General features: G+C 39.3%; 1 protein-coding gene across 7 annotated transcripts in view; it reads left to right on the top strand.

The window, feature by feature from the left end:
* Positions 1-656: 656 nt before the first annotated feature.
* Positions 657-23,500, top strand: part of Caprin2 (caprin family member 2) — a 47,662-nt gene continuing 24,818 nt past the window's right edge. For 5 of the 7 annotated variants that reach the window (XM_052720653.1, XM_052720651.1, XM_052720648.1 and 2 more), the window contains exons 1-6: positions 886-1,961; positions 5,653-5,715; positions 13,554-13,640; positions 18,125-18,363; positions 19,369-19,451; positions 22,379-22,534. In XM_052720653.1, the coding sequence (XP_052576613.1) occupies positions 1,710-1,961; positions 5,653-5,715; positions 13,554-13,640; positions 18,125-18,363; positions 19,369-19,451; positions 22,379-22,534 (880 nt within the window). In that variant the 5' untranslated portion in view covers positions 886-1,709. Of the gene's footprint in view, positions 856-885; positions 1,962-5,652; positions 5,716-13,553; positions 13,641-18,124; positions 18,364-19,368; positions 19,452-22,378; positions 22,535-23,500 lie in introns of those variants that run through there. The other 2 variants (XM_052720649.1, XM_052720650.1) reach the window with 2 other exon arrangements.

The following is a 23,500-nucleotide window of genomic DNA, read 5'->3' as shown; positions in this document are numbered from 1 at the left end:
TCAATAAATAATCTTACCAGCTCTTTCAGTGCCCAAGAAATGAGTTATTTCATAGCAGCACATAGCCTTGCCGCACACCCTCCTATTACAACGGCTGCAGCCATCTGTTCTGCTCTGATGGTAGGGCTGTCCCAGAGCATTCTGCTCTTATAGGATGAGTCCCGAGAGGAAATGCTCTTCCTCATTCTACAATGAAAAAAAAAAATCATCTGAGGGGGCAAAGATGCTTTTGTATTTTACATGTCCCCACCTAAACCGTGAGAGCCTGGAGAGTGGTTTATCTGGTCATTCTGCGCACGACTTTCTGCCTTTTTTTCAGGGATTGAAATCATCTGCACAAGGTCAGGTAACCAGCTAGTGCTGGCTGAAACAAGCAGGCTCATCTAGGCTACCAGGTGCAGAGCCTCAGGAACAGCAGAAAAGCGCGGGGAACGCACGCGCTTGATGGAAGCCTGTGGAGAGGAGCTCCGGGAAGCATCTCTCCCTCCCGCAGGTCCAGGGTACCGGAAGGGGGCGGGTTGAGGAGGCACGTAGCACGAGAGGGGCGGGGCGGGGAGTGGGAGGGGACACCGGAAGGCGAAGCTTCCTAAGGGGAGCGCGCTAGGGGGCGGAGCAGAGGACAGGAAATAGGCGGTATCTGGGCGTGGTCGCTCTGTGCGCGGCCTACATAAGTTGTGCGCGCGGCAGGCTGGGCAAACTTGGGCGCGAGCGGCGGAGTTGGATGGGTGCTCTCTCGTCTGTCGCCGCGGGCTAAGCTGAGGAGGGCGGAGGGAGGAGGAGAGGGGAGTGTGGGGTGGCGTCGGCCTACGTCGCAGCGCGCCCGGCTCCCGCGCGCTTTCCGAGGCAGCCGGGGAGGTGAAGCAGGGCGGCGGCGGCGGGGTGGGCGGGTCTGCGCGGCCGCAGCTGGGTGGAGAGGCGCGGCGCCTAGCCTCCTGGGGTCGGGCTCTCTCAGCGGCCTTGCAGAGCGCTCTGCGTCCGGTGGGCTGCGTGGGCCTGTGACCCCGGCCGAGGCGCCGCTGGGCTCTTGAGGGCACTTGAAAGAGCAGTGGCATGCAGGGTCTGTCCGGCTTTGCTCCTTGAGGGAGGACTCCTGGATGGAGCAGTGGAAGGCTTGCGGGTATGGGAGTGGGTGGTTGTGAGTTAGTGTAAATACATCCGGAAGCCACCTCGGTGTGCAGTTTGTGAGAAGACTTGGTTAGCTAGCGTGTCCAGGGGTGATGCACTTGGTTAGGCCCTGCGCAACCAAAGAGACTTAACATTCTTGTTCAAGAAACTTGGTTCACTTAGACTCTGAGGTAGATTGAAGTTGGGGCTCTAGTAAAGAAATGCTCAGGTAAAGAGGTGCTAATGTGGAAAGTGGTTGTACCCCCACTTGGGTGATGACCGTAGAAATTATTGAGAATGAGGAGTCAGAAGCCTTTTGCTTGCTTGGCAGTTCTCCGTGTGGGAAATAGAAATGGAAACGTGTCTATAGTGTAAATTTTGCCTGTGTATAGGCTATCTTTATTGGCCATTGCTCGCGGCCAATGACCTCAGTAGGGGAGTTGGAAGTACGCTGTCTGAAGCACCATTGTGTTTTGAGTTCATTTCTGTGGAAGAACATTTTAAAGAAAGGCTTTCCAGAGAAGTTGAAGGTTGCTGTGCACCTTTAGTTTACATTTGTACTTAATCTGCCCCCTCCCCCCAATCCTTCAGCGTCATCTGTTTCAATGGTGCAACACTCTTCATCCCTTTTCGCTTACCAGTCACCTTCAGGCCATTCAGAGGAGAGAAGAGTGGGAAATATGAAGTCAGCCAAGTCCCATGTGAACCACAGTCAGCACGGGGAAAGCCAGCAGGCCCTGAGCCCCCTGCAGTCTACTCTCAGTTCTGCTGCTTCTCCTTCCCAGGCGTATGAAACCTATATTGATAATGGACTCATATGCCTTAAACACAAAATTAGAAACATCGAGAAAAAGAAGGTAACTTTTTACCCCCTTCAAGCTCTGAATGTTCATGACCTTAAGCCAGGGTTATGGTGCTGACATATTCTTTATCATCGGAGAACATAGGTCTTCCAAAAACTTTGACCGTGAGACTTAGTTGCCTGCAATTAAGCATATAGGCTAAATACTCTCTTCATTTACCAACATAGCTGAGTAACAATATTCATCACAGTAAAATTGTTACACATACTGCTTTTGAAATATTTGAAAAATTTGCTATTTTAGGTCTGATTAATTTCTTGAGTTTTATTATTGTTTCTTATCCTAGATAAGGAATAACTTGATATTTTAACTTCATTTTCCTTGTGACTGCATCAAATGATCCGGCAGTACAGCTGCTGCAGTCATTGGGAGCATTTTATCATGAGCCAGAAAATATTTTAATGTTATTTTTTCCACTGCTAGACACTGGTTTAAGGTTGGTTCATGAAAGTATTATAGACAGCTTTGTAAAGAGACTTGGATTCTTACCAGACTAACATTACAGTAAGTGGTATGGTAAAGATCCAGATAATTTCTCATTTCCTGAGTCATTTAGCCTGAGAAACAGTCCCTCGGGATGCACTGTTGTGTCGTGATTCTCATTTGCTTTTGACAGGTAAGGCTGAAGAAGTATCTGGATCTACATTCTCTTAAAATGTGTGCTGAAGACCTACTAAAACATTAGGAAAGTTTTTTTTTTGTTTTGTTTTTTTTTTTAAGTGGAGGGTTATGAAGAGATTTTTGAGTTTTATTGACTATATCTTCCTTGCTTCCCTTGTTTTGGAAGTTAGAAGGGCCAGTGGCTGGTAGTTTCTGTTTTATCTTTTTTCATTCATCTTTTGGATGCATGCATTTGATTGCTAGTGTCACAAGATGATTGTGCCTGGGTCAGCACAGCTTCCTTAACACTGAGAACTAGCCAATGCTGGGTCTGTTAGTGGAGATTCATGAATGACTTTCCTAGTGGAGAAATTGAATATGTGTATTCCTGTATTATCTAGCTAAACCATTATACTTATTTAATTCTGAATGTCTGTTTGCGAGCACCAGTGCCTTTGTTTCCAGCTTCTAGAAAAGCATTTTAAGACCTAAAACCAATATAGGAAGAGCCTGTAAAATGCTTGTGGTTTATGACATGATTATGGGGCTAATAGATGCAATTTATTTTTTATGTATTTTCTTAAATAGTAAATTTAGTATGAAAGATAGAATAATATCTTGGTGCTTCTGTTAGAAAATTAACTGTTATGAAAATACCACACAGGTAACAATTAGTAGTATAAGTAAGTATGAACCGGTGCAGAACTTGTCAGCCCTGATGCTACTGATCTTTTGTGCTAGATCAGTGGTTCTCAATTTTCCTAATGCTGTGACCCTTAATACAGTTCCTCATGTTGTGGTGACCCCCCCCACCATAAAATTATTTTGTTGTTACTTTATAACTGTAGTTTTGCTACTGTTATGGATTGTAATATAAACATCTGAAATGTGACCCCCCAAAGGTTATGACCCACAGGTTGAGAACCACTGTGCTAGATAATTCCTTGTGAGAGGCTGCCCTGAGCATTGTGGGATATTTACCAACAATCTTGGCATCTGCCTAAAAGATACCAGAAGCACTGCCTACCTCCCCCAGACTCTGCAAGTTGTGATAACCTCAGATATCTCTGGGAATAATAATAATAATAAATATAAAAAATAATAATCCTGGCTGAGCACCTCTAGGTTGTGGTATATGGTTGACTTTAGGCCCTGTTTAAGTAGACTGATCATAAATAGAAGCCATTAAGAGAAAAGAATCCAGGCTGTTGAGATGGCTTAGCTAGTAAAGCTGCTTGCCGCACAAATCTGATGACCTGAGTTCAACCTCAGGTTTCTGCAGTGGCAGATCATCAGCTCCTAAAAGTCCTCTGACCTCCACACATATACATACACTAATTTAAAAAAAATTCAGGGCTGGAGATGGCTCAAAGGTTAATGTATGTACAGAAGCTGTGTGTGGTTGTGAATGCCTTTAATCTCTGCACTCAGGAGGCAGAGGCAGGCAGATCTCTGAGTTCCAGGACAGCCAGGGCAATGTAGAAAGACCCTGTCTCAAAAACAACAACAAAGAGTAGTAAGTACCTCAAGCTCTTCTAGAGGACCTGGGTTTGATTACCAGTGCCCACATCAGGCATCCATTTGGTGGTGGTGGTGGTGGAGGAGTAATGTTCAATGATGACTCTGGCCTTACTTGCATATATCCTCACACAGATACACATAATTGAAATAAGTCAGGTGTGGTGGCCCATGCCTTTAATCCCAGCACTCATGAGGCAGAGACAGGTAGTTCTACAAATCGAGTTCTGGGATAGCCAGGGCAACAGAGGAACTCTGTCTTGGAAAACCAAAAAAAAACAAAACAAAACAAAACAAAAATACAAAAACAAAACAAAACAAAACAAAAAAAACCCCAAGCACTAGACTATATACTAGTTCATAATAATGAACTTATAGCATGCTGACAGCTCTGTATATCTTGCTAGTTTGGCACATATTCTTCCTGTAAATATTTCTTCAGTGCCGATATTTTTATATTCTAATTAGGTAGCTCCAATGTAATCCTTTAAATAACCTCTTTCACACCTTACTATATTACACACATTAAAAACTACTGACCTGCTTTTGTGCTTCATTTTGGGAAACTTCAGGTTCAACAGTGCTTTTAAATACAATGAAGTGCTTACTTTTTGTTTGTTTTGCTTGTTGTGACAGAGTTTCTCTGTGTAGTCCTGGCTGTCTTGGAACTCACTTTGTAGACCAGGCTGGCCTTGAACTCACAAAGATCTGCCTCTTCCTCCTAGGTGCTGGAATTAAAGGCATGCATCACCACTGCCCAGCTGGGAGCTTATATTCTTAACAGTGCTACTGTAGTTTTTTCCCCCAAAATGGGCCTTAACTGTTGAATAATTTTTACTGGGATACCAAATTTCTAGGAATGCTATTGTTCATATAGAAAGTTATTCCTGTGAGGCTCTTTGAGTTAATACATGGCAAAGACTCGGTCCTCTAATCTGTTTTTTTTTTTTTTTTAAATAGTATATATCTAAGTTGAAAGTCTAGTCCTTGTCTCAGAATTGTGAATATTTTAATGAGTGGGGAATGAAGCATCTGCCACACTGCCCTGTCACCATAAGCACTGTCCCCCTGCTTTAACTGCTATGCAGGTTTGCCTTCTGATATATGACTCTTCCATCTCTTTAGAGGCATTTTGCTGTTTCAAGAGTAGGGAGATAATTGAGATAGTTGAAATACCAGTATCAGTGCATTCCAGCTACAGTGGTTTGTACCTATAGTGTTCAGCTTATTCTTAGAGCAGCCTCAGCTCAGCCTCAGCTGCATTTTTGAGATGCAGACAAATTCTTGGAGCACAAGGCAAACCCTGGTTGGGTGGAAGTTCTTTTTTTCCGTTGGTCAAGTGCCTGAAATAGCTATCAAGTTGTGGTAAGTTTATCTGGAATCTGCTGGACTGATTACATGGGACAAAGAGCAGACTGATACTGCTCTATGTTTTGTTTTCGCCTGACTTGGAACTCAAGTACAGTTGTGAAATTGTAGTCTGGCATACTAGCTTATTTCAAGAATCTTGTTTGCTTCAGTTCTTTCTATCAGACTATACCATAAAATACATATTTCTCTTTTATAGCTCAAACTGGAAGATTATAAAGATCGCCTAAAAAATGGAGAACAGCTTAACCCAGACCAGTTGGTAAGTTGAGATCTTTTGTTAGATGTACTGGTCCGCTTTATTTATTTATTTTTTTTGAGACAAGGTTTCTCAGTGTAGACCTGGCTGCCTTGGAACTTACTGTGTAGACCAGGCTGGCCTTGCACTTACAGAAATCTGCCTGTACAGACTATTAGATGATATTGGTTGGATATGGGTTAAATAGAGCAAATTAGATTAGATGAGTTACCACATACATTGAAACTTAATTTATGTTAGGAAGACTGAATATACTCGTTACTTTTCAACTCTTCAATGGTTTAATATAAACTTGACATCTTTCTATTCTAAAATCTGTTTATTGTAGCTTTGTCTCATGATTCTGAGTTGTTCTCTTTTAATTTCTTTCATACTTGAGCTATGTCTGTAGCCTTTTAAAAATTAACTTCACTATAAATATTGACTATAATTTTCTTTTGAACTCATAGTGGTACTCCTGTATCACCCTATGAAATTCTGGCATTACAGGCATATGAGGCAGCATGCCCAGCTACAATTTTTTTCTTTCACATGTTTGGCCTGTTCATGGTATACCTGGTAATTCTGATGTTTATTTAATTTGTGAAGGAGAGTGTTTGCAATATGGACTAAAAAAATATTGTTATTTGTTGTTTTGGTCTGATCACATTTACTGCCTTTTAAGAAGGGACAAAATGTGCTTGAAGTTATTTAAGATTTTTTAAAAAAAATATATGCATATGCATGTATGTCTGTGTGGGTATGTTAGTGCAGGTGACTGTGAAGGCTAGAAGAGGGTGTTGGATCCCCTGAAGCTGTAGTTACAGGCAGTTCTGAGCTGCCCAGTGTGGGTGATAGGAACCAAATTCAAGTCCTGGAAAGAGTAGCAAGTGCTTTTTAACTGCTGAACAGTCCCTCCAGCCCTGGAGTTATTTGATCTGGCTCATGGGCCTGTTAACTTTTTAGCTAAAATTTGGCTTTGTATTAAAGATTTTAGGCATTCAAGACATTTCCCTCCTTGCTGTACTGTCATCTTCTCTGACCCAGAAGTTCTATGGTGTAGTAATTAGGAGTCTTTTGAGGCTTAGCTTTGAATTGTGTGAGCTTTGAGCATGGTATATCTTCCAGCTAGTGAAGGGACTTGGCTAGTCAGCCAGCATTTACTTCCTTGGTTTTGTTTTCATGCTCTGTCTATCAACTTAAAATGTGGAAGCTGCTCTTTTTGTAAGAATTCCCGAAATTCTGGCATCACTGAGGGATTTTTGATCTGAACTCAGGTAAAGTGCATGTTGCACAAGCGTGAGATCCTGAGTTCAGTCCCTGAGTCCAGGTAAAAAGCTGGGTTTGGTGGTGCCCTCTTGTAATCACAGCCCTAGAGTGGTGGAGACAGATCCCTGGGGCCTGCTGGCTAATCAGGCTAACCTATTTGGCAAGTTCCAGGCCAGTGAGAGAACCTGTTTCAAAAAAACAAAACAAGGTGGGGCGGTGGTGGCGCATGCCTTTAATCCCAGCACTTGGGAGACAGAGGCAGGTGGATCTCTGTGAGTTCGAGGCCAGCCTGGTCTACAAAGTTAGTTAGTTCCAGGACAGCTAGGACTGTTACACAGAGAAACCCCATCTCGAAAAATCAAACAAAACAAAACAAAACACCCCCAAAACCAAAAACACAAAACAAGCCAACAAAATAAAAACAAAACACAAACAATGGAGAACTATAGAGATTGCTTAGTGGTTAAAAACTCTTACTACTCTCCCAGAGAACCTGAGTTCAGTTTTCAACACTCATGTCAGTCAGCTCACAACTGCCTGTAACTCCAGCTCCAGGAGATCTGATACTTTTGCATCCTTGGTTACCAGTATTCATATGAACATACCAATATACACATATGTATCTCATTAAAAATAAATGTTGGGGGTGGAGGGATAGCTCAGCAGTTCAGAGCACTTACTGCTTTTCTAGAGGACCAGGCTCAATTCACATCACCCACATGGTGGCTCACAACCATCTGTAACTTCAGTTCCAGGGTATCTGATGCCATCTTTTGGCCTCAGTGGCCACCAGGTACACAAGTGGTACAGAGACATACATATAGGCAAAACACCCATACACATTAAATTAAAATTAAAAAAAAAAATCCTAAAAAACATCAATGGGCTAGGCTTGGTGGTATATACCTCTAATCCCAGCACTCTGGAGGTAGAGGCAGGCAGATGTCCGAGTTTGAGGACAGCCTGGTCTGCACAGTAAATTCCAGAAAGCCAGGCTACATAGAGAGACCTTGTCTTGAACCAAACCAAAACAACAACAAAAACACCAGTGTGGACAGTGCTTGAAGAATTATATCTGAGGTTTCTCTTTGGCTTCCATATATATGTACTCACATGAGAACACATATACACGCAGTAGTATTAAAGAAGAGTCGCAGAGTAAGGTTTTCTATGAAGGCGGAATTGGATTTGGTCTAGGACCCAGATAGAAAGACCTTTCATCACTGGGTGGAGAGAAGGAAGAATGGTACACATTGGTAAATTGGTATAGTATCTGGCTAATTATTGCTGCCTCTTGAGAGAGGATGTGGAATGGTATTCCTTCTAGTTTTATAGCCCTTGGAGGATTATGTGCTGTCATTACATTTTCTGCCCATATAGCTGCAAAGTTTCTTTGTTTTTCCTATTATGAAATATATGGTTCTGACAAAATGTTCCTTATAAGTCATAATGGATAGTAAAACAATTGTAAGTGCTCATCTTGACTCAAGTAATACATACAAACACCACTGATGCTCCTTCCTGCACTTTTTCTTTCTTCTAACTGTGATCTTAAAATCTTTCCCTTTCCTTTCTTATACTTTTTCTTTTTAAATTAGATTGTTCATTTTATTTTGTGTGAGTATTTTGTATGTATGTATGTATGTAAATATATATATATGTATGTATGTGTACCACATGTGTGCTTAGTACCTTTGGAAATAAGAATGTTGCAGGATATTCAGTCACACAGTTAACTCTTGAGTTTGCATTTGTGTTAATTAAATAAAATCAACTTTGAGTCAGGAAGCGGAGCCAACAACTAGTTGACAAAATAATCAAAGAGAGTCAGAGGGAGTCTGGAAGACAGAGACACACAGGAAATAGTAGGGAGGGACTTTGAGTGTGGCAGTCTTATTGATAAATAGAACTTTAGGCGGAGTTTTTTGCTGGGATCGCTGGATCCCCAATAAATGCACAGAGACTTAAAGTAATTATAAATACTCAGCTGATAGCTCATGTTTGTTACTAGCTAACTCTTACATTTTAAATTAACCCTTTCTTATCTACCCTCTGCTACATGGCAGTACCTTCTTTCAATGTGGTACATTCATCTCGCTTCTCTCTGTGTCTCTTGTGACTCCTGAGACTACACCCTTCTCCCAGTATCCTCTGTGTCTGACTGTCCCACTTATACCTCTTGCCTAGCTATTGGCCAGTCAACGCTTTTAATAAACCAGTCAGAAGGTACCTTGGCAAAGACACATCTTCATAGTGTACAAAAAGATTATTCCATAACACAGAGCGATAGACAAACTACATTTAGTGGCAGCAGCAGGAGGTGTAAAAGTCCCACCAGGTCACTGCCCAAGAAGCGGGCCATGTGGTTGCTGGGAATTGAACTGGGGTCCTTTGCAAGAGCAATAAGTGCTCTTAACCACTGAGCCATCTCTCTAGCCCAGATCCTGCTTTTGTTTTTTAACAAAACTTGTTTATTCCTACTGAATTTGTTAGAACTGCTTTTTTTTGTACCTTATGATTAATAATTTGCTATGTATTTTACAGCTTGTCTTCACTCTAGAACTATTCACTCAATTTATATTAATGTAAGCTATATTTTATTTTTGTTTGCTTTCTGTGTATGAATAGATGGATGCTTCAGTTGCTTTTGTTTTTGCTTTTGACAGTTTAAACAGTTCAACTTTAATCACTTTTACATATTTTGATAGGTGAAAGATTTTTTTTCAGGGAACACATTAATCATTGGTCTACAGCATTGGTTCTCAACCTTCCTAATACTGCAACCCTTTAATACAATTCCTTGTGTTGTAGTGACTCTCAACCATAAAATTATTTTGCTACTACTTCAGTCATGAATCATAATGTGAATATCTGATGTACTGCTCTAAAGGGGTCATGACCCACAGATTGAGAACCTCTACTCTATAGCGTTCATCTGTAGTTCATTCTGTAGATAAAAATGTCTAATTTTTAGTATCATTGTATTCATTTATAGCAGTGGGTATTTAGCAGTTCCTCTTTCTACATATTTATAAACTTAATATTATCAGAATATTGTTGTTGTTATCATGAAAACTGAATCCAGGGCCTTGCTCTTGCTAGGTTAGTGCTCTACTTACCCAGTTTGTCAAACTTTTTTCTAGCAGCTGTACTGAACTATACAGTACATACATGAACTATAATGTACATATCACTAACAAAATTTAAGTCTTCAAATAAATTAATAGCATATTTGTACAGCCAGGCAATTATTACCAATCCAGTTTTGGAAAATTCTGTTAACTTCTGAGGTCCCTTTTTATCCTCTGCTTTGTTTTTTAATCTCTGTAAATTTTCCTTTTCCGGACATTTCATATAAAATAAAGACTTAAAAACATTATTTTATAGCCAGGTATAGTGGTGCACACTTTTAATCCCAACACTTGGGAGGCAGAGGCAGGCAGATTTCTGTGACTTCAAGGAGGCCAGCCTGGTCTACATAGTGAGTTTCAGAATAGCCAGGGCTACATAATAGACCTCATCTAAAAAAACAACAAAAAAACTTTTAAAAAATTTTTATGTTTATGAGTGTTTTACCTGCATGTATGTCTTGTGTAACTCTTGTGTGCCTGGTGTCCTCGGAGGCCACAAGAGGGTGTTAGATATCCTAGAATTGGAGTTATGACCTACCATGGGGGTGCTCAGAATTGAACTGGGGTTCCCTGGAAGAGCAGCCGGTGCTCTTAACTTCTGAGTCCCTAAAATAAAGACTTTTTGAATATGGAGTCTGTCTTTAAATATAGCTATGGCAAGCAATTTTTGTGTGTGTGTGTGTGTGTGGCGGGTGGTGCTAGAGATTGATCCCAGGGATTCTGACAGCTGAACCATATTCCCAGAACTCTGTTGGGCTTCTTTTAACTAGCATATTTTTGAGGTTTGTCTGTGTTGTAGTGTGTGGTAATGTTTTATAAGTTTCTGCATAGTTGGGTTTTATTTGGGGCTGTTATGTATAATCCTTCTAAATGGTCTGTTTATTTTTACTATATATGCATTGGCATTTTGCCTGCATGTATTCTGTTTGAGGGTGTCTGATCCCCAGGAACTGGAGTTACAGACAGTTGTGAGCTTTCATATAGGTGCTAGAAATTGAACCTGGTTCCTCTGGAAGAGCAGCCAGTGCTTTTAACTGCTGAGCTATATCTTTAGCCCCATAAATAACCCTTCTATGTATGTTGACATATACATTTATGTAGATATGTTTTCTTTTGAGTAATACCTAGGAGTAGAATAATGCACTGTCTATATGTATGTGGTTTTTTTTTTTAACATATATTTACTTATTTTGTGTTTCTTTGCTATAGCATGTATATGAAGGTCAGAGAATAACCTACAGTAGTCCTTTCTTTTCTCCTACTATGTGGGTTCTAGTTGAACTCAGGTTGTCAGTTGTGTCATTCATCCACTGAGCAATCTGTTGATCCTACTACACTATCTTAATTACTGAGACTCCAGTATATCTCTAACTGCTTGAATAAGTTCCTTAACTTGTTCTGTTCCAAATGGACCTCTTTCTTCATTTTAAATTAAAAAGGGGCTGGGCGTGGTGACACATACCATTAATCCTAGAATTCAAGAGGCGGAGGCATGTGTAGATCTCTGTGAGTTTGAGGCCAGCCTGGTCTAAATAGTGAGCTCTTGGACTGCCAAAGCTACATAGTAAGATCTTGTCTCAAAAACAACACTCCCCCAAACCCCCAAAAAAGCCCAAAACAAAAACAAGGACAACAAAACAAACCAAAAAAAGCAAAATTACATTTATTTGTTTTATTTGTATGAGTGTGGTGAGGAGATCAGAAGATAGCTTGTGGAGTTATTTTCTTCCACCTTGTAATTCCTGGGGATCAAAGTTGGTAGTCAGGCTTGGGTAGCAAGTGCCGTTACCCACTGAGCCATTTCATCAGCTGGCCCCAGACTGACATTTGTTTTTCTTCACAAAGAGTTCAGTTACCAAGACTAACTCATCTCTTCTCTGGTTACTGGTTTTGTTCAAGTATGAAATCTTTTATTTATTTTTTAATTACTTTACGTGTATGAGTATTTTGCCTGCATATGTATATGTCCATCTTGTGTGTTCCTGGTGCTTGTGGAGGTCAGAAGAAAGTGTTGGATCTCCTGGAACTGAGATGATGTGAGCCATGACATGGGTGCTGTGAAACAAACCCAGGTTTCCTGAAAGAGCAACAAGTGCTCTTACACCCTAAACCACTTCTCCAGCCCCTCTAGTATGAAATCCTTTTTGTTTCGTGTTTTTGTGATTTGTTTGTTGGTTGGTTTATTTAGATAGGGTTTCTTTGTGTAGCCTTTGTTGTCTTGGAACTGGCTCTATAGACCAGGCTGGCCTCAAACTCATAGAGATGTACCTGCCTCTGCCTCCTGCATGCTAGGATTAAAGACGTGTGCTACCACCTCCTGGCATGTTATGAAATCTTAAAAGAAAAAAAAATTGCTTCTTTAATTTCAATAGGATAGTGCTTGTTATAATACTTATGATGTCTGGTGCCAGGCGGTGGTGGCGTCCGCCTTTAATCCCAGCACTTGGGAGGCAGAGCCAGGAGGATCTCTGAGTTCGAGGCCAGCCTGGTCTACAGAGTGAGATCCAGGAAAGACACCAAAACTACACAGAGAAACCCTATTTCAAAACAAAACAAAAAACAAAAAAAAACTTACGATGTCTGCTACAGGTAATTATTTACACATATTTTAGATATTTCACAGTTGCTGTTCTTCTGTGTGATACGTATTATTCATATAGTACATTTGAGTGGTGAATGATGTTGACTGAGGAATCCTAATGGCTTAGTATTCTTAAAACCCAAAGATATTTCTAATTTAAACATTATCAATAGGGTAGAATTAGGACTCTGATCTCCATTTTATTTTGTTACGTGTGTGTATGTGTATGTGTATGTTTGTGTATGTGTGTATACCAGATGGCAGCTTGCTGCAGTTGGTTCTCTCCTTCTACCATGTGGGTCCTAGGGATTGAATTCAAGTCTTCAGGTTTAGCAGCAAGAACCTTTACCCACTGAAACTTCTCGATGGCTCAGGGCTCTGATTTCTAATGTAAAAATTGAGGTCAAGCATGGTAGTATATCTAAAGATATGCTTGAGGGATTGAGTCAGGAGAATCACAAGATCATAGAGTACATATGAGTTTTAGGCCAACCCGAGATACAGTGAGAGCCTGTCTCAAACAAACAAAAATTCTAGCATTAAAATAGACTTTTTTACATTACTTTATATAACTTGTAGATACCTTTTCTTTCAGTAAGCACTTTTCTAGCTTATAAAGTCTTGTCTCCTTTATCAATTAATAATGATTTATGTTTGTTTATATGTATCTTGTGTATATGAATATGTATACAGGTGTCCATGGAGGCCAGAAAAGGATATCAGATCCTCTGGTGCTGGAGTTATGAGAACTCAGATCCCCTGGAAGAGCAGCATTGTGCTCTTAACAATTAAGCTATCTCTTCAGCCCTTTAACAGTTTAAGGAACACTTATTTATTCTGAACTTACCACTGATTTGCTGTTTTTTAATTCTATCTGGTAGGAAGCAGTGGAGAAATATGAAGAAGTACTGCATAATTTGGAATTTGCCAAGGAGCTTCAGAAAACCTTTTCTGCACTGAGTCAAGATGTGAGTATGTCTTCATTACTTTTCTTAGAACCACTTTAACCACTGACCTTGAAGAATATGCCACTACCTAAAATAGTATTTGCTTATCGTTTATCTGATACCATGCTGATAGTATACTGAAGAAGTCTCACTAAGTTGCCTAGGATATCTCTGAACTCACTATACAGACCAGACAAACCTAAAATTTGTAATTCTCCTGCCTCAGCCGCCTGAGTATCTGGGATTATAGGTGTGTAACACTGTGCCAGGCTCTAGGCTATTTTTAATTTTTTGCTAAATTTAATTAGGTTTGGTCTACTTGACTATGAAGAGATTTTTCATACCTTCTTGTTTAGATAGGTAGAAATATATTTGTATATATTTGTTTTCCATCTTCTCAAATCTGCTTTGTTATATTTTAGTTTCTGCTCAGGTTTTTTTTCCCCCTCATCTATGATGTTCATTTCTTTTTCTTTTTTTAGATTTATTTATTTCATGTGTATGACTGTTGCCATGAATGTATGTTACATATACCATGTGCATACCTGGTGCCCACAGAGGTCAGAAGAGTGTGTCAGATCTCTGAGCTGCCATGTGGATGCTGGGAATTGAACTCTGGTCTACTGTAAGAGCAGTGTGTGCTCTTAACTACTGAGCTACCTCTTCTGCCCAAGATTTAAATCTTTTTAAAATAGACGCTAGGTGTCTGTGTGGTTCCACTAGATTGTTTTCAACAGTGTAGTTGGAGATACAGTAGCCCTGTTTTATAGGTTTGGGATCTGAGGCTCATCTCTCCAGTCCTGAGCTTGCCCTCTTGAGTCAAGCCCTCAGGGTGTTTGTCATTACCTTCCTGTTCCCTTTTCTGGTAGTTTTTGGGCTGCTGTTAAACTTTTGTTGTTGTTACTTTTATAGATTGTGGAACATCTTATTCTTTTATGCTCAGTCTAACTACATTCTCTTAGTTTCATGGGGTGATTTCTGTTCTTAGGCAAAAATCCATTATATTAAGTAATGACTTAGAAAATAAACTTTCATTAAGTATTGCTGATTGAACTGTTTATGTGTTCTCCTTTCTAAACTGATCAACAAAGTGGAAGAAAAAGGTCTAAGGTCTTCTTAGTTCTACATAGATAAGGAAAAGAAAGCTGTTAGTGGCTTTTCATGACATCTGATATGAGCTAGGAGATAGTGTACTTAGTTGACTTGATTTATTTAACAGACACTTGAGTTCCTGTTATGTTTCAGTCTCTGTGCTGGACAGTGATGTATGGATGAATAACCAAGATATGTCTCTGTCATTATAGATGCAATAAAATAAGAGAGATACCTAGGGACTGGAGGTGTAGCTCAGTTGTGGTAAAACACTTGCATAGCATGTGCATGGCCCTAGGTTTGATTCCCAGCACTGCCAAAAAGTAATAAATACATACATGAATTGCACATATGACTATTTGATGTGACAAATACTTGGCTGGAGGACTTTCAGGTTGGCATAAACTCATAAAACACCTAAACTAATTTTGGGAAATAGGCTAAAGAGAAATATGAAGTGATGATGTGGTATGTATGTATTTATTTATATTTGTGTGTTGTGTGTGTTCATGTGTATATGTACATGTGTCCATACATGTGCATGTGTGTGGAGACCCAATGTTGACTTTGGGTTTCTTCCTTGATTATTCTCTACTTTATTGAGATAGGGTCTTAATTGAATCCAGAGGTTACCTGTCAGCTAGTTTGGTAGCCAGATTCATCAGGTTTCCCATCTTAGCCTTGTGAGTGCTAATGTTACAGGCAGCCACCATGCCTTTCTGGCTTTTAAGTGGATCCTGGAGATCTGAATTCTAATCCTCACACTTGCTCTTGGGCAAGCACTTTATACACTGAGCCATCTCCCCAGTTCTGTGATGTGGTATATGTGGTTGTGAAGACAATTCAGATAATTATTTGCGTTTCTTGTATATACTAAGATGAAATGTCTTGGAGAGTTAGAAGTAGCACCTCTATCTTTCATCCATCAGGCAGAAACACAGAACCTGTAGCTTTGGGAAGTGTGACTGGTGCAGTCCATATCTAGGTCTCAGAAAAAGCCTTACTGGGCCTTTCCCATCTTTAGAACACAGCCCTGTTCACAAAATCCCTTCCCATTGTCTCTTTTCTCCACTGGTAAGCAAATTTAGTAAGTTACTTCTGTACCCTTAGAAAGGAATCAACTGAATATTTTTTGTGTTTCCTTTTAATCCTCTAATCTCAGTTAGAATTTATGAACATCTGTCTTAGTTAGGGTTTTTGTTGCTGTGAAGAGACACCATGACCACAGCAACTCTTATAAAGGAAACATTAAATTGGGGTGGCTCGCTTACAGTTTCAGAGGTTCAGTCCATTATGGCAGGGAGCATGGCAGTGTGCAGGAGATGTGGTGCTGGAGCTGTCAGTCCTTACATCGTGACTCAGAGGCAACAGGAAGTTGACTGACAGTCACACTGAGAGAAGCTTGAGCAAGAGAAACCTCAAAGCCCAACCCCACAGTGACACACTTCCTCCAACAAGGTCATTCCTAATAGTGCCACTCCCTTTGTGGCCATTTTCTTTCAAACCACAACATCTTTTTAAAATTTCTTTTTGTTTTGCTTCTTTTCTTTATACTTTCCCCCTTATTTTCTTCTTTATCTTTTTCCCTTTCCTTAGTCTTGCTGGGTAGACCAGGCTTGTTTGGAACTCATCATGTAGTCGGGTATACCAAATTTGTGATTCTGCCTTAGTCTTCTCAGAGCTGAAATCTTAGGCATGCTTCACCATGCCTGGCTGGATATATCATTTATAAACTTTAACATATTGGTACTTGTATTAGTAACCCATTTATTGGAAAAAAAATCCTGAGTTATTTTTTCTTTCTTTGCTGTTTTGTTAAAAAAAAAAACAATATTATAGAAACATAATCATAAAAACTGTGTGGGAAAACTATATTTTCTTAGTGGAAACAGGTACACTATTATTTAAAAAAAATTTAGACTTGTTTTTTATTTTATGTGTTTGAGTGTTTTACTTGCATGTATAAATGTGCACCATGTATATGCCTGGTGCTCAGGAAGTTCACAAGAGGGTATCAAGTTTCAAACTGGAGTACCAGGAAGTTGTGATCGACCATGTAGTGTTGGGACTGAACCTGAGTCCTCTGCAAAAACAAATGTTCTTAATCACTGAGCCATCTCTCCAGACCTTAATTATTATTATTTTTGAGATAGGGTCTCACTATGTAGCCCAGGTTGTCCTGAGCTTTCTATGGACACCAGGCTGGCCTTGAACTCAGAAAAACCTACCTTCCTGTGCCTACTGAGTGCTGGGATTCAAGGCATGTGTTACCATGCCTAGCAATATACTTTTTATTTAAATGGTATGTACCTTGCTTATATAACATGTTAAGCTTCAAGGTATAGTTATGAACTGGGCAGATCCCAGCACTCAGGAGGCAGAGGCAGGTGAATCTCTGAGTTTGAGGCCATCCTGCTCTACAGAGTGAGTTACAGGACAGCCAGGGCTACACAGAGAAACTCTGTCTTGAAAAAAAAAAAAAAAGGTTAAAGAAAAGTTGGCAAGGTTGCTATGTTAGGGGTGGGTAGGTGGATGGGGTGAGCTAGAGGGAAGGATTAGGAGATAGCTGTGACTAAGGTTTGTGTTGTATTATACATGAACGGAATTTTCAAAACAAAAAATTGAAGAAAAATCCCTAATTCAGTTAAAAACTTTAATGGTGGAAGTGGGGGGCACAACACATTTGCTGTGGGTATTTTTAAGAAAAGGTTGAATTTTTTGTCCCAAATACCTGTGGTTAGAAGTGTTTGGTTTTTGGAATAATTAATTACACATATAAAATGAACTATCTTGGGGATGAGACTTAATTCTAAATATGAAATTCAATTATATTTAACATATCCTGAGGGTAATTTTATACACTACTTTTAGTGTACTTCTGTATTTAATTTTATATTTATTTATTTTGCATGTGTGTGTTGGGTGGTGGTGGTGGTGTGTACATGCCACAGCACATGTGGAGATCAGGGGGCCACTCGTGCTTCTGTTATATGGAGTCCAGGATTAAACTCAGGGAGGCAGGCTTGGAGGCAAGTGCCTTTAACCACTGAGCCATCTCCCTAACTCAGTGTGCCTACATTTTTTACTGTGACCCATCACATGGGATTAGATATGGAACTTTCCATTTGTATTTTCACATTGGTACTCAAGTTCAGATTTCCTCTCCTCTGTGTAGCCCTGGCTGTTCTGAAACTCACTTTGAAGACTAGACTGGTCTCAAACTCATAGAGCTCTACCTGCCTATGCCTCTCAAGTGCTACAATAAAAGGTATGCACCACCACATACAGGCTCTGTTCAGTTTTTCAGTTCCAAAATGTATCATCTAATCCCAGGTATTTGGGGTTAGATTGTGTTATATATGAATTGCTAACATGAGTGATTGAGATATATGAACCTGCATTTGTTTTAACAGCTACTGAAAGCGCAGAAAAAGGCCCAGAGAAGGGAGCACATGCTAAAACTTGAGGCTGAGAAGAAAAAACTTCGAACTATACTTCAAGTTCAATATGTGTTACAGAACTTGACACAAGAACATGTACAAAAAGACTTCAAAGGGGGCTTGAATGGTGCGATGTATTTGCCTTCAAAAGAACTTGACTACCTCATTAAATTCTCGAAACTGACCTGCCCTGAAAGAAATGGAGGTTTGAGGTAAGTCAGTCAGTGACATGATTTTCCTGAAATAGAACTTGTAGCACTTTTAGCTTTTCTATTATAGGCAGTTAGAAATTAACTAAGAAAATGTTAATTTGATTCAATATGGAGAACTTAGATATATTTGATAGATCATTCAGGAATTCAGTAAATTTGAATGTTCTCATTAACATTGTCTTTAGTATAACACTGATTTTAAAAATAATGCTTGACCAGGTGTGGTGAGACCTCTCAAAAACAAAACAAAACAAAGCAAAAGAGCTTGATCATTGTCTTAACCCTATGCAGATATTAACTGTGATACTAGTTATAAATGAACTGATAATCTAAAACTGCAAAATTGAGGCTACCTAATATTTCCTTCCCCAGTTAGCTACTATTTTTGTATTAGAATATATCAGCTAACAGACAGATCTTTATGCTTTTGCTTTGTTAAATATGGACTGGTCCAACTCAGTTAGCTATGAAAACAGAGTTCAGCTCCTCCTAAAAATCAGCTTTGTGTAGGGAAGAAGCTGGATAACACTCAGGGTGCCCTGAGAGTGGCATGCCTCACTCCCTCCTGTGCTCTGCCATCGTCACCTGTTGGTTGCCTGCTGGTTGCTGCCTTCTCACTGCAGTTGGTTCAAGGAATGGAGCTTTTTTCATGTTGAAAAATAAGCTGCCCTCTGTAAAGTGAAGTTAAATGAAGCTTTGAGTGTTTCCATTTTATTTTTATTTCTGAGACACATTTGATAACTAATGATACTACACTGGTAGCTTAAACTCTTGGTCTGTTTTTTGATAGTTGTATTTGGTAAAATCTTTTTTTATTCATTTTAAGGAAGACATTTATTTTTGATAAATATATATAAAATTCAATATTTTGCTCCAAATAGTAAAAGGGTTAAATTAGCATATTTGACTATTGATGGATTATATTTCATATGTACATTGTACAGCTCTTCATGTATATGTGTATGTCTAAAGCCACTCTGTTCTGCTGCTGCTTTTCCTTGTCAGTGTTGAAGACCAGATGGAGCAGTCATCCTTGTACTTTTGGGACCTTTTGGAAGGTAGTGAGAAAGCAGTGGTAGGAACGACATGTGAGTTTTCTCTACTCTGGACTTAGGCAGTAAATAGTAAACTTTTTGTCTAGAAGTTCAGTATGATATTGAGGGTCTAAACTGTGTCAGTCCATCAGAATTTACATGTCTGACAATGCTGTATTCCTTGGAAGAATAATCCCTTTATTTATATTAAAAGAAGCTATTGTATATTCCTGTTTACTGAAAGGCAATGAACAAAATTTTCAAGTGACAACCCATATGATCTGGGAACAAAAGTGAAGTACTAGTTCTCGTTTCAATACTAGCTTAATCATTTTGGAGTTTAGTTTCCTGTTCTGAATAGTGGTACATGTTCTATTTGAGAACTTTAAATTCCTACATTGTTAATATAAGGCTTAATTTAGTAGGTCATTGTAAGAAATGACAAGTGGTTTGTCTAGTCTTTTGGACAGTCAAATGCCCACATTCAAATTGCCAGACATGAAATACGAAGTACACAGCTTAGGATCATAAAAACTCCCTATAAGCTAATAAATATTTCCATCCTTAGTTAATTTCTTCCTCTTTAGAAAATATCCAAGTCTAGGGCCTGGGATATGGTTTAGTAAAGTGCTTGCTGTATAAGCATGAAACCTGAGTTTGATCTCCTGATACCTATATTAACAACAACAACAACAACAACTGGGCATGCAATGACTGAAATCCCATCACTGGGGAGATGAAGAAAGGAGGATCCTTGGAGCTTGCCGCCCAGCCAATCTAGCTAAATCAGCAAACTCCAGGTTTAATGAGAGAGTGATTGAAGAAGACTCCTGATATTGACCAATAGCCACATGCACATGCAACCACACACAAGTACATAAACCTACAGAAAAGTAAGCCCATGTATGTATAATTATCAAGATTTGTAATTCTGTTTAAATCTTAAACTACAGGTGGAAATTTATATTTTTGATCCAGGCATGGTAGAATGCACTCTAGTCCCAGTCAATCAGGAGGCTGAGGTCAGAAGGTAGCTTGAGCCCAAGAATTCATGACCAGTCTGAACAGCATGGCAAATCCTGTCTTGGAAAATACAAAACAAAACTAAGAAGAAAGTGTTTTGGAAAAGGGTTTTTGGCACTTCCTCATAAAATTAAGTATATGCTTATTATATAGCCAAATAGTTACATGTCTATAACCCAACAGAAATGAAAACAAGTGTGCACATAAGTACCTCTATACACTGTTTATACTGTTTATTCATAGTAGTTCCTGATTAGAGTCAGTGTAGATGCACAGCAGTAAATTGATAAACAAAATATGATCTTTTCATCCAGTAGAATTTTAGCAGTTAAGAAATGTCTAGGTCTGGTAGTCCATGCCTGTAATCCCTTGGGAGGCAGAGGCAGAAGGATCATTACCAGTTTGAGGCCAGCCTGCTCTACACAGTGAGTTCTAAGCCAGCTGGAGCTACATAGTGAGAGCTTATTTCAGAAAAAAACAAACCAAAACCAAAACAAACAGCAAAACCAAAAAACCATTAATACATGCAAGAGCATGGATGAATCTCAGAGTAATTATGCTCAGTGAAAGAAGCCAGGCAATACATGAAAATATATATTGTATGACTTTATTTATATGGAATTCTAGAAAAGGTCACCAAGTTGCTAGGGGAGGGGACTAATTTGGGAGGGCCTTGGGGGATTTGGTGGGTGTTAAAAATGCTTTGAAATTGTGGTTCTTTTGTTGGTAGCATGATTTTGTATCTGTTAAAGCTATGAATTTGAAATAGGTGAAAAATTTTGTTTATAAGTAATACCTCAAAGATGACTAAAATATAGCCATGGTGGTACATACTTGTAATCTCAGAATTCAGGAGGCCGAGGCAGGAGAATTGCTGTGAGTTTGAGGCCAGTTTAGGCTACAAAATGAGAACCTGTTTAAAAGGAAAAAAAAAAAAGCCAATTAAAAAGAGAGAATCAGGCTGGATGGTGGTGGTGCATATATTTAATCCCAGCACTCAGGAGGCAGAGTCTGGCAGATCTCTTGAGTTTGAGGCCAACCTGGTCTACAGAGTGAGTTCCAGGATAGCTAGGATTACACAGAGAAACACTGTGTAGAAAAAAAAGCCACAAACAAACAAACAAAAATAGAAAAGAGCGAATCAGAGTTACAATATTCCAATGAATAATAGGCACACACTATGGATGTTCTACCTGGTTTGGAATAGGGTTTTATTGTACATGTAAAATAAAATATATGCAACTTTAACATTACTTTTACAATTTTTTAAAAACTGTAGTACCAGTTTGTTAGGAATGACATACAGCATAACTTGAGTGAAATCTTCATGAAGGAATTTTGTAATTTAAAAATACTTAAGTCAGTTATGGTAGCTCAGGCCTGTGATCCCAGCCCATGGGGGTGGGGGGTGGGCTAAAGCAGGAGAATAGCCAGTTTAGACTGCCTGGGCTATTTAGTGAGACCTGGGTTCCACTAAACCAACCAAATAGAACAACAGCAAAACCAGGAGTGTCCAAGATAAGGTTTCCTATTGGTCATGATGGAGGAACTAGCTTTTATTTCTGCAGATCCTAATTAATGGTCAACACAGAGTAGTGGTAGTTATAATATCTTGGAGACAGGTGGAAAAAAGTCTCAGTCAGGGAATATGTGATTTGTCATGCTCTTTGATTAGGTTCATTGATATTTAGTTATTTTTCAAATGGTAAAAATAGAGACCCAGAGAAACTTCAGTAATTTGTTAAATATCTAGTCTTATCTTTACTGTTTGTACTGATTCAGCATAAGTGTAAAGATGAATTACTCTTTATTTTCATGGCACAGACAGTTCCAAGTGTTCCCCATCCACTCTTGTGATGGTTGACTGTAAGCAGGATAACATTGAGATTCTTATTCTCCATAATTTTCAATGAACTCTTAGATTATATGCTAACTAAATCTTAATCACTCTTTCTTAGACAAACATGTGAAAGATCTGCTGTCTAAACTGCTGAACTCAGGCTATTTTGAAAATGTCCCAGTTCTCAAAAGTTCTAAGGAAAAAGAGGAAGAAATGCTGATGCAATCAGAAAAGAAGAAACAGTTACCGACGACTGAATCTATCAAAGAGTCAGGTTTGTTGTAATCTTTTAAGTTCTTTAGCTTTTTATTTTATTTTATTTTATTTTAATTTTATGAGACAAGGTATAACTATGTAGCCTGGGTTGGCTGGACTTACTTTGTAAAGTAGGCTGGTCTTGAACTTGGATGACTGTCCTTCCTCTACCTTCTGAGTGCTGAAATTAATAGGTTTGGAGCAGGACTCCTGTTTTGTTTTGTTTTTAAATTTTTGCTTAGCATACAAAGAAATGGGTTAAACTATGTCATTTTCATTTTTATACATCTATCATAATACTTTGTTCCTAATAACTCTTGTACTCCCTCTTGGTGGTGCCTTTCTGCTTTCATGACATACATTCCATTATAGAGGTTGCATTTCTTACTGCATTTTAGGACCATCATCTTGAAATGATTTAGTTTGTTGAATTCTGTATGAATGGAGGTTTTTATTTGTTGTAAGATAAGCCTAGGTTTATTTTGGAGCCAGCTGACGAGTCGACTAGGGTAGCTGAATAGGGTGTGAGGCTGAGGAAAAAACAGAGACAGAAGAATAGATGGAGACAGAAAATCAGTGCTGGGAGGACTTCTGGTCAATACCAAGCAAGCCCTGAGTTTGTTTCACAGCAAGCAAGCTTTGAACTCTTTTGGGTCAGAATGGACTTCAGCTTCAAGCTGAGTCACTGTGGGCTCCCACAGGTTTAGAAAACAGATTACTAGGGTTTGGAGAGATTGCTCAGTGGTTAAGAGTATGTACTGCTCCTGTTCACGTTTGATTCACATTTGATTCCTAGCAGCCTGGTTGGGGAACTTAAAACTGCCTGTAACTTCAGCTCCAGGGGAATCCAATGCCCTCTTCTGGCCTCTTTTGGAACTGCACTTTGACACACAAATATACACAAAAATTAAAAATAAAATGTTAAAAAGAGATAAAACAGATTGCTGTAATTTACAGTTTAACTTCTTTTTGTTTGGTTGAGACA

This window comes from Peromyscus californicus, unplaced genomic scaffold (genome assembly GCF_007827085.1).
Source record: "Peromyscus californicus insignis strain IS unplaced genomic scaffold, ASM782708v3 Scaffold_6__1_contigs__length_162567912, whole genome shotgun sequence".
Classification (NCBI taxonomy): domain Eukaryota; kingdom Metazoa; phylum Chordata; class Mammalia; order Rodentia; family Cricetidae; genus Peromyscus; species Peromyscus californicus.
Note: the sequence above shows the minus strand (reverse complement) of the source record. Positions and strands in the feature narration are given on the sequence as shown.